General features: G+C 35.1%; 1 protein-coding gene across 3 annotated transcripts; it reads right to left on the bottom strand.

Moving 5' to 3' along the window:
- Window positions 1-1,062: 1,062 nt before the first annotated feature.
- On the bottom strand, window positions 1,063-9,650 carry LOC125046261 (Meckel syndrome type 1 protein-like). Of its 3 annotated transcripts, none has more exons than XM_047644063.1 (14): window positions 9,575-9,650; window positions 7,077-7,156; window positions 6,356-6,544; window positions 5,901-6,051; window positions 5,321-5,400; window positions 4,722-4,844; window positions 4,363-4,473; window positions 4,117-4,225; window positions 3,657-3,828; window positions 2,921-3,049; window positions 2,712-2,810; window positions 2,340-2,506; window positions 1,772-1,868; window positions 1,063-1,499 (listed from the first exon to the last, which is right to left on the bottom strand). In XM_047644063.1, the coding sequence occupies exons 2-14, from the start codon at window positions 7,148-7,150 to the stop codon at window positions 1,381-1,383; spliced, it is 1,620 nt and encodes a 539-aa protein (XP_047500019.1). In that variant the 5' UTR covers window positions 7,151-7,156; window positions 9,575-9,650; the 3' UTR covers window positions 1,063-1,380. The 3 variants fall into 3 exon arrangements, with proteins under 3 accessions (XP_047500019.1, XP_047500020.1, XP_047500021.1); XM_047644064.1 differs by having other exon boundaries at window positions 7,077-7,159; window positions 9,533-9,645; XM_047644065.1 differs by lacking the exon at window positions 9,575-9,650 and adding an exon at window positions 7,784-7,823.
- Between the last annotated feature and the right edge of the window lie 453 nt (window positions 9,651-10,103).

Genomic DNA, 10,103 nt, shown 5'->3' with positions numbered 1-10,103 from the left:
TAAATAAATAAAATTGATATTGGGGACTAACACTAGCAGGGCTTAAAATCATATTTAAAATGAACCACAATGTTTTATTCTCCAATATGAAAAAAAAAATGAGTCTTCTGAAATTGTCATCTTTCCTCGATCAAGTGACTGGAGTAAGGTAGCTATTGGTAGGGACAGTCTGTTTAAAATAAAGTTGCTCCATTGAACAAGCACTAATTGTGCATATGAATTGTAATCCACTATTTTTGGCAAATATTTGAATTTACCTTTTCCTCAGGAAAAAAAATTGCTTCTATAGCTATCTACAGAATTTTCTTAGAAACTACATGGATTTTGTTTTTTGTAGAGCAGAGAGATAGATTTATAAATTGAATTTCAAAAGTTAACAGAAGAAATACACAATATTCATACAAATACAGTGTAAAAACCAATGCAAATCTATCAGATGCAATCATTTTTAGGATTTTTTTTCTTTTAATCTCCCTCACACAAGATGGTTCCATTAACCCATAATGCTGGGTGACATCTATTCTTGCCGGAAGCACAGAACTCATATGATGGCAAGTAATCATGACAACTGTAGTCCAGCCTATTTTATGTTCTGTTGTGCCTAATTTTTGCTCAAGTGCCTGACGGCATGCAATGCCAGGCAGGTGGTTCAGTTTGGCATGGGCAAAAAGCTGTCATTGCTAGGTTATATATTAAAACCTAGTTAAACCAACTTCAAAATCCTCTTTCTGGCCATTAATTTTTCTAATCTATACTCCTGGGAACATAATCTAAAACTCTAAAATAAACATACAATGCCCTAACATTAAATTATTGTTGTTGTTTTGATGATGATGATGATGATGATGATGATTGATGGTGAAGATAATTCTGATGATAATTGATAATGTGATAGTGAAGACAATAAATCAAGTTAGAAGAGCAATAAAAGTTAACAACACATTTTCTGATTAACTAACTAAAAAAGAGAGAAAGAAAGAAAAAAAAAAAGCTGGTTAGAGTTTCAAGTTTCCATATAATTCCTTGCTATAAACACATGGATAAATAAAAGACCATTTTGAATTCAGTCTCTTTCCTTGAATCCTTTGATTCAAATTTTTCTCAACACAAGAATTTATGTTCAATCTGGGTTATAGATCTACTATATCATTCACATACAATATGAGAAGACCTGCAGAATTTTTTTGCAGACACATCTAATATACAGATAAATAAATAAATTTAATAACGTGTTACGTATGGGAGCATTTCATTCAGAAATACCTATTCATACTGCTTCTCCATAACTCACATTTGTAGGTCTTTCCCTACAAAATAAATAGCCCAAGGTCTGCAATACCTGAGCAACATGCACCATGAAATCAAAATTTCTGACATTCACTAAACCCCTTGTTTTGCTGCTCTAAGTTTCTGTCGAGATTTATTGAAGGCATCTAAAACAGCTCGAGTTGATAGCTGCCAAATGGGAGCATTCCAAGGCACAGTTGAATTCCATGATTCTGGGAAAGAGAGGTAAAACTTTTTTAATGCATTCATTACAGATCGTGTTTTTTTAAGTAAGTCTGAAGTAGAAAACAAAAACAAAAACAAAATGGGAATAAAAGTGTTATTATTATTATTATTATATTGTGTTTTCAGCACTTAATATATTTTCTTATTACCTTAATATATTGTATAGTTTCATTAATTGTTAAGCACATATCATTAGCATTAATATTCTACTCCCTGTAATACCTGGAGAAAAGCAATTACCTTCAAGGCCACCACTTACCTGTTATTTTAGAGTTTGACTCAATAAGGGTGTTGGTTCTAAGCTCCACTGTACCACTAGTCACAGTCCTGAATCCCAACCTACTCTTACGGCTATTCTGCAATTAAAGTTGAATCTCATTAGAAAATGCAGGACAAAGTGATTCAGTTCTGTTCTAGATAAGGTTATTGTGTCATGAAAGTGCTGAAATATGATACAGAATTAAAATTAACACTTAGTTGCCAGGTGGCATGCCTGGACTATATTCTGGGTGGCATGTGCATACATGCCATGGTGAGGTAATCCCGTTTTCAGGGGGCATGTATGGTCATGCCATGCACACTAGGGTGACAACACAAGCCCCCAACAGCAGGGCCCAGGCCGCTATGAATACAACCCGGGAGAGAGGGCTTGCGTATTGGGAAATCACCATCAGCATTGGGTTAATAATTATATTCATCTTATTTTCATTTGCTAAATCATGAAACATTTTTGAGAGCTTTAATTTTATTATATTTCACAGTCAACAAAATAAATGTTAGTCTTGCATAAAAAGCTTTGGATATACTTAACAGGCTACTCCACTCACCTCAGAGCAATACTCAACAGCCAGATATGAAGAATCAGCCATGAGTTGACATCCCCCAAGAAAGAACCTTCGCATCGTGGCAATGGGTGAAGACTGGGCTGGTCGCCATGTTCCCACTTGGTGAAGTCCACCTTCCATCTTGTCACTGTTGTTGCATGAGTCATAGCCTAATGGAAGCATGAAACAGTATAGCATAATGGTAAAATGGTTTACACAAAATTTATCGACAGCAAAATGGACTATTATTTAGCATTAAAGTAATTATATCTAAATAAGATTTACTAACAATCCACATGAGAATACTGCTCCTCAACCTTTCACACATACCTATATTAGGCATTATGGAATGATATATTGCAAGCATGAACTTACCAGGTGTTGGAAGAACAAAAGATGCATATCCTTCATCCCTCTCCCGGCCCCACCAGTCAACTGAGAATACTGCCAGTAACATCTGTGGCCAACCTTTACCTGGGAAGAAAAGTTAGAAAAGTTGGTTATACCACTAAAGGTGACCACACAAAAACTTGCAAGCATACACACATACAGCCGCACACACAAATGAATTTCGGCACACTGACCTCCTTTTGTGCGTGTCACATCTACAGTGAAGGGTGTAGAATAATGTACTGTTGGAATATCCTCTAGGTGTCCGACCACACATGTAGGAGTGAAACCTTCACAGTCTGTCCCAGAGTTGTGTCTCCACCCTGGAATTCAGCAATAAATAAAAATCATACTTCAAATTTTCCAAATGCTCCCTACTTATATTTATGCAAATGCCAGGTTCATAAAGAAGAAATTGTCTCCATCCTGGAATTCAGCAATAAATAAAAATCATACTTACTTCAACATTTTCCAAATGCTCCCTACTTATATTTATGCAAATGCCAGGTTCATAAAGAAGAAAAGGAAAAAAAGGGAAAAAAAAAGAACAAGAAAAACACCAATAGCCAACACCAGCTAAATGCCTGTTAGCTTGTTATGTTACAGCTATTAGCACATCAGATAAAGTCAAAACAATAATTTCACCAGATTTATTTTTTTGTTTTATGGTACAAGGCTAATATCATGGAGTATTTTGAGACCAAAATTTCAGTACTCAAAGGGCAGAGATTCTTAGAAAGAGAAACATGCATTACAACTACAATTTGGTAATATTATTAAATATAGCATTATATTTCATAATGTGTTTGAATATAAACCACTATACTGAATTGCCATGCAATTTCAACTTAACCCCCTTACAAATATTTGTATAAGAAAAAAAAAACCCAAGTTCAAAGGAAAATGAAACTCAGTGTTTTTGCAACTCACCCGGAGGAAGATGTAGGACATAGTGAAGATACAAAGATGAGACATCTGAGAAGTGCTGCGCTCGACAAATCTCCCCTGTCACAACCAATCGTATTTCACCTTCACCTAGCTGTTGTGTGTTCCAGTCCAGACCAACGATTTGCTGCATTTCTTCCATACGCTGCCGTGATATCTAAAAACAGAGAGATTCAAAACTATATTATATCTAAAACCATCTACCTCTATTCTTTATATGTCTAGGAAATAATCACTTCATTTGGTTTCTAAATCTATTTACATGGACCCAAACATAAATTGAAATTCAGTATATATTCTTAAAATTACTTATTTTACTAATCATTTACCCTATATTATATATGAATTTCAGCCTACTTAGACAATTCAATCTGCTCAGAGAAAGATATATGATGTAGTTCAAGATATATATATAAACAACAGCTACATTTAATTCAGTATTAACCTGCTGAAGTAGCTCATTTTCTTTCTGTTTCTCCTCCAGAGGTTGTGGAAGAGACACATTTTCAACGGTGTATTCATAAAGAGCATTGTCGGAACCAAAACTCTCTAATCTGTGGGAAACAAAAAAGGGGTAAAAAGTATACAATAATTGAGGAAAGCATCAGAAGTATAAACTGATTCACAATCTATTACTAGTCTCTAGAAAGAAAAGTGTAAAAGCAAATGTCCTTTTAAAGGAATGTCTTACCTAAATGGTTTTGTATTCAGTTTGGTGAAGTCAGGCGAAACCGTCAGCTGGCCATGAGGATTGTACCGCAGTGTGCAAAGGATCACCTCATGGGCTCTGGTTTCCCCTAAGCTGAATCATAATAAATAAGAAGTCATCAGGTAGCCAATACTAAAAAGTAATAAAAGTGACCAATATACAAATTGGAATTCTTGGGAAGGTCATACCTATTACAAACCTACCAAATGTCCAAGGGAAACTCAAGTATATAATTAATTTACTGCATCTGCTTCTTCAATGCTATCCTAAACAACAAAAGGTACAAGATCATTAGAACAATTTTTGATGAACATTAACACCAAAATTCTCCATTAACTCACAACTCAGGTGGTGCCAAGTCAGCCATGATGTAAAAATGCTGCTGTTGTGACTTAGTTGCTTCTGGGTCATTCTTCTCCCCTCCTTTCCTGCCATCCACCAGGGCTGCACTTTGATTGGCATTTCTATAAAATAATCTTATGTAGAATATTCTCAATACACACAAGTTTTTTTTTTTCAGACAACTTTAGGCATAATTTTGAAAATATGAAAGGTAAACTGTGAGAGAAGGGAGATCAAGCAAGCAATAGAATATCACAGTGCAAGTAACTACAACTGGAAAATCACTATATCAACAGACACAATGTAACTCACCAATAACCTTTAAAGAGGATCATGGCTGTTATTGGCATGAACATAAAATTTACTTCTTACACTAAGAGGAAAATCAGAAGAAAAGAAATTAAAATCTTTGACAGATACAACTTCAATCTTGAAATGATTTTCAACAAAACACCAAAAATGTGGAACTTCCTTGAAAACAAAGTTAAATTACAATAATCTTCTTGAATTACCTCACAGTGTTTGTAGTATGACGATCAACCACAACTTTTCCCATAGCACTTCACATAACAAACGATGCACTTATGCCAGTACATACCTTTCACCTTCTGTTCTTTTCCTTTGTCTCACACACGTCTCTGGTTCCATCTGCTTTGTTGTGCTTGCCCTAATGTGGATCTGAAAGCATTGTTTACAGTAGTCCAGAATTCGTAAAAGCAAACACTCCTTTAATTACAAAATTTGAAAATAGAAAGTGCAGTAGTTCTGAATTTCCCTTTGGTTATGTTACCCTTTCTGCAGATTCCAATGCAACACAATCATACAGCAATAATATTACTTTGATTCTGAATTTCAATTGCATTATTTAATTCTGTATAATTCTAACAATTACACATTCATTACTTATACATTGGTTTGTCCCTATTTTCATCTTGACAACAATTAATTTCTTTCTATGTCTAGTTACATATGATACTTTGTCTAAAATTAAGTACAGTAAAAAATGTCTTCATGGCTCTCTCACATACAAGTACATAGAAGAAGAGTTTCTTAGATTCATTTGCTCTGTGATTTCCATACATTATTTGCCTTATAAAAGACGGCTGTATGAAACTTAACCGTTGACAAAATGGTTTCTTACATCTACATGACTGTAATACTCTTACCAATAGTCTTACCTGGCTTTGATAATTATCTTGGTGTGTGTAGGTGAAAATTCTTCTCTTCCATTGCTTGCGTTTCTTTAATTTAACAGCCTGTTCATGGTACGACTTGTGTTGTGAATCCTCTGCATATATGGGACGGCCATATTCCACTATTTCAAAAGGACTGGAAAGATACTATAGTTAATACCATTGCTATGAATATATTTCAAATCTCATCATTCAGTCAAGATATTTATCAGTATAAATTCACTGTTCCAAGAAGAATAAGAATAATGTATAAATATTTCTTATAAAAGCCTACTTCTCCCCCGTATCAACAGCAGCTCACTCACACTCACTCATTCTCACTCTCACTGACATTACATCACACTCACCCATGCACATACCTCACTCATGCACATATTAAAAAGAAATCACATTCTATACTGAATATTGCCAACACTAAAACCATGTGACATACTGCCTACCTTAACAGTTTCTGCTGCCACTTAATAACTTGCTGCTGTGTGTGTGAAGCACTGGCATCACTAGTGGATGCAGTGGGCACAGAAAGGGTTGTAAGGTTTAGGTCCACCTCACCAACAGCAGGTGGATTTTCTACAGCTCTTGGTGATGCATCGACCAGCTGGGAACCTGTGAGTTGCTGCAACACTGTCCTAAAAAAAGTCATAAGTTGTATGTTAAAGGGCTTGCTATAATGTTTTTTTTTTTTTTTTTTTTTTTTTTTTTTTTTTTTTTTTTTAATTCAAAATGGTGTTTAGTTTAGTTTATTAGCTAAGTGAGCTTATTTATCAACAAGTGCTCGGTCACCAATGAGTCAATTACTAATCCGACCTATTTCTCGTTTTATTTCATTTCATATTGCTATCAGTATTGTAACTCTGTAATAATTATGATGTCAATAATAATAATAACAGCATCAATATTAACAGAAAAAAAAATAATGATAATAATAATAATAATAATAATAATAAGGAAAGCGAAAATCACACAAGGGCACAAAAACTACTAGTTGTCTCCTTGGAGGCAGAGCACTTGTGGAGCCATTTATGTGTAGATACATTTCACCAAACAATACTACAGTGAACATCACATATTCTCACCAGGATTGGGTTAAAGGAAAGAATAATAATAATCAAGACATTATTAATAATAATAATATTTTTTTTTTTTTGTTACATTCTTTACCTTATTCTGAGGTTTTCTATTTGTTCCTTTGTATAGTAGTAAGCACAATGATCTCTTGCTGGCTCCATATTCATTCACCCCTGAAAAGTAAGAAAATACATTAAAGTTGATAACATATGCAATAAAAGTGAGTGAGTGAGTGAGTGAGTGAGTGAGTGAGTGAGAGAGAGAGAGAGAGAGAGAGAGAGAGAGAGAGAGAGAGAGAGAGAGAGTGAGTGAGTGAGTGAGTGAGTGAGTGAGTGAGTGAGTGAGTGAGTGAGTGAGTGAGAGAGTGAGTGAGTGAGTGAGTGAGTGAGTGAGTGAGTGAGTGAGTGAGTGAGTGAGTGAGTGAGTGAGTGAGTGAGAGTGTGTGTGTGTGTGTGTGTGTGTGTGTGTGCGTGTGTGTGTGTGTGTGTGTGTGTGTGTGTGTGTGTGTGTGTGTGTGTGTGTGTGTGTGTGTGTGTGTGTGTGTGTGTGTGTGTGTGTGTGTGTGTGTGTGTGTGTGTGTGTGTGTGTGTGTGTGTGCACAAACAATAAAGAAAAAAAGAGAGAAAAATAGGAAAGTGTAAGAGAAAGAGAGGAGAGGAGAGGAGAGTGATAGAAAGCAAGTGAAACAGGAAGAAACAAAAATGATAATTAACACATAAAAAGCTATAACCACATAAACATATACATATGAATATTTATACACAAACAATAATATCCTATCCTCACATAATTAGATTTACTTAATATACAGATGACTTCTCAGAAGCTTGTGGAGACAGTATCACCTAAAATAATATGTTATATTGCAGTTTTCAGCATCTAAAATATAGGATGCATACATATATATACAATAAAAAAAAAGTGTATAAAAATGTGTTTTTCGTACAAATATCTAAAATTGCAATTATCATTTCTTGCTCCATGGTGTAATGCATGAGAATCTATTGTCGATTTTATTCGCAAATGATCAGTTCAGGAAATAAGTGAAAGTATTGATATAACTGTTTACAAAGTAGCTGCAACCCTCTGAGACAAGAGTTAATGGTTAATATTCCACCCAATCATCGTGGACTTAATCTCTGCATTTCTGACTTTCTTCATTTCTGACTTTATTCTTAACCTGCTTTGATATTTCATATATCAATAAATGTAATCCTTTAACTTTCTTTACAAAAGAGTCACTAGATTTTCCCTATCTCAGTGCAATCATTATATAAATGTATAACAAAGGTATTACATTACAGTCGTGAGGGAAAATGACATGAATCAAGAAAAAATTGTTAGATGAAATTGTTAAAAATGACATAAGCAAGGGACATCATATGACCCAATGGGAATTGTATTAGGCAATGATGTTACAACAGACACTAGTGACCTGTTCATTAAAAGCCAATAAGATCTGTGATAGATAATCACGTGACAATAGAAGCTGGACCCAAGGGAGTATAAGGTGCTGTTTCACCTTTAATATGCAAAATATCATGGCAATAATGAAAAAGAGCAGCAGATAGTGATCATTATTCCCACCAATAGCAACGACTAGGATTTTGACAACTCAGATTTATTGGTCAAGCTAAGAAATTACGATTACAAGATCCAGATATTTCCCCTGGTTCTGTCCTGCCAGCACATATGAGATACAGGTTTTGTAGACCAAGTGGGGGTAGGATAACCAGAAGCCTTGCTGAAAGGGTGATAGTGGGCAAAACCCCCCTACACACCATCAATGTGCATCACCAAAGGAGGGTTGCCCAGGGTCTATCCTACCAAAACATATGACATGAAGATTTTGCAGACCAGGCATGGGGTAGAGAGGGCAAGAGTCCCCCTAAAGTGGCTTTAGGGGGAGAAGCCTCCTATTCACTAAATGTACTTTGCAATAACAAAATTATTGAAAGTTTTACTTTAATCATAAGTTTCTACCTTGCAATATCCTTGATACTTATCATGCCTTCCAATCTATCCATTATGTTTTTCAGTCTGTTACTGTGTAATACTGAATTCACACAGCCATATTCCCATATGGCTGTGTGAAACCTAACCTATACCAAACTGAAACTATACCTAAAACAATGAGGTATTCAAAATAATTATCACAAAAGTGTACAATCCCTTTTTTCAAATACCACAGATCTTCCCCATGGTTTTGCACACGCTATAGTGAACATGGAACATTCTTGTCCTTTACGTGTTCTAGTACGAGTGGGCTTCTATAAACCACCTGGAAATGTGCTGTCAAAAGAAAAAAAAAAGTTCCAAGCTCCATTTATATGATGGTTCTCGTGGGTCCTTTACTTGGCTTGTTTTTCATAAGTAATTTACTTAGGTACTTTCTTACTTACTTCAATATTTTTTATTTTTTTCCTACAACAGCGCCAATGTTATTTATCGATTACAAGACGTACTGTTTACATTATATTTTGTATTCGAAACTCTAGCTCCAGGTTATTATACAAAATCCAATCCAAACCACAAATAAAACACATCTGGCTTATCATATACGTCTGACAAATACACATGTAGTGTCTCGCCTTTTGTGTTATTGTCATCAAACGTTTGCGTCAAACTCCTCGAAAAAACGTCTGTTTGTTTGGGATGTTACTTGCGGGAACGACCACTAGATGGCAACAATGAGGGAGATTGGGGGGAAATTTGAAATATTTTTCATAGAGGGTATTTATTTCCTTATAATTTTATCAGTAAATAATACTAAATTATATACACACATCTGTCTTCCGGAATGCTGGGGTGGGGGGGGGGGTACAGCACCCCAGGTACCTCTGCATGTCTGCCTCATTTTAAATTTTATGCATAAAAAATACTTTAATATTCCCTAATGTTAATAATTTTCATGGGAAGGTTATAAGTATATACGCCTTATTTCCAGTCCATTCATTATTCTTCTGAACTTCATTTCCCTGCAGCGAAATAAATACATATGCAGAAGAGGGGGGTAAAAAAGGTGTAAAAATAAATCCACCAAATAGAAAGGAAAAATGTCCACCAAGACTGCTAGGACGAGATATAAGGGACAGTTTAATTTGTCAATGCATCGTGATT

Source organism: Penaeus chinensis, chromosome 38 (assembly GCF_019202785.1).
Source record: "Penaeus chinensis breed Huanghai No. 1 chromosome 38, ASM1920278v2, whole genome shotgun sequence".
NCBI classification, from domain to species: Eukaryota; Metazoa; Arthropoda; class Malacostraca; order Decapoda; family Penaeidae; genus Penaeus; species Penaeus chinensis.
This window is presented reverse-complemented; position numbering and strand designations above follow the sequence as displayed.

Bases quoted from the DNA above. Each gene is read 5' to 3' on its own strand.
- LOC125046261 (XM_047644063.1), bottom strand. From the start codon at position 7,150: ATGAATATGGAGCCAGCAAGAGATCATTGTGCTTACTACTATACAAAG. The intron at 3,050-3,656 runs GTGAGTTGCAAA...GCTGAATTCCAG, and splicing joins TGTCCTACATCTTCCTCCGG to GGTGGAGACACAACTCTGGG. The intron at 2,507-2,711 runs GTAAGTTCATGC...TGCTTCCATTAG, and splicing joins TTTTGTTCTTCCAACACCTG to GCTATGACTCATGCAACAAC.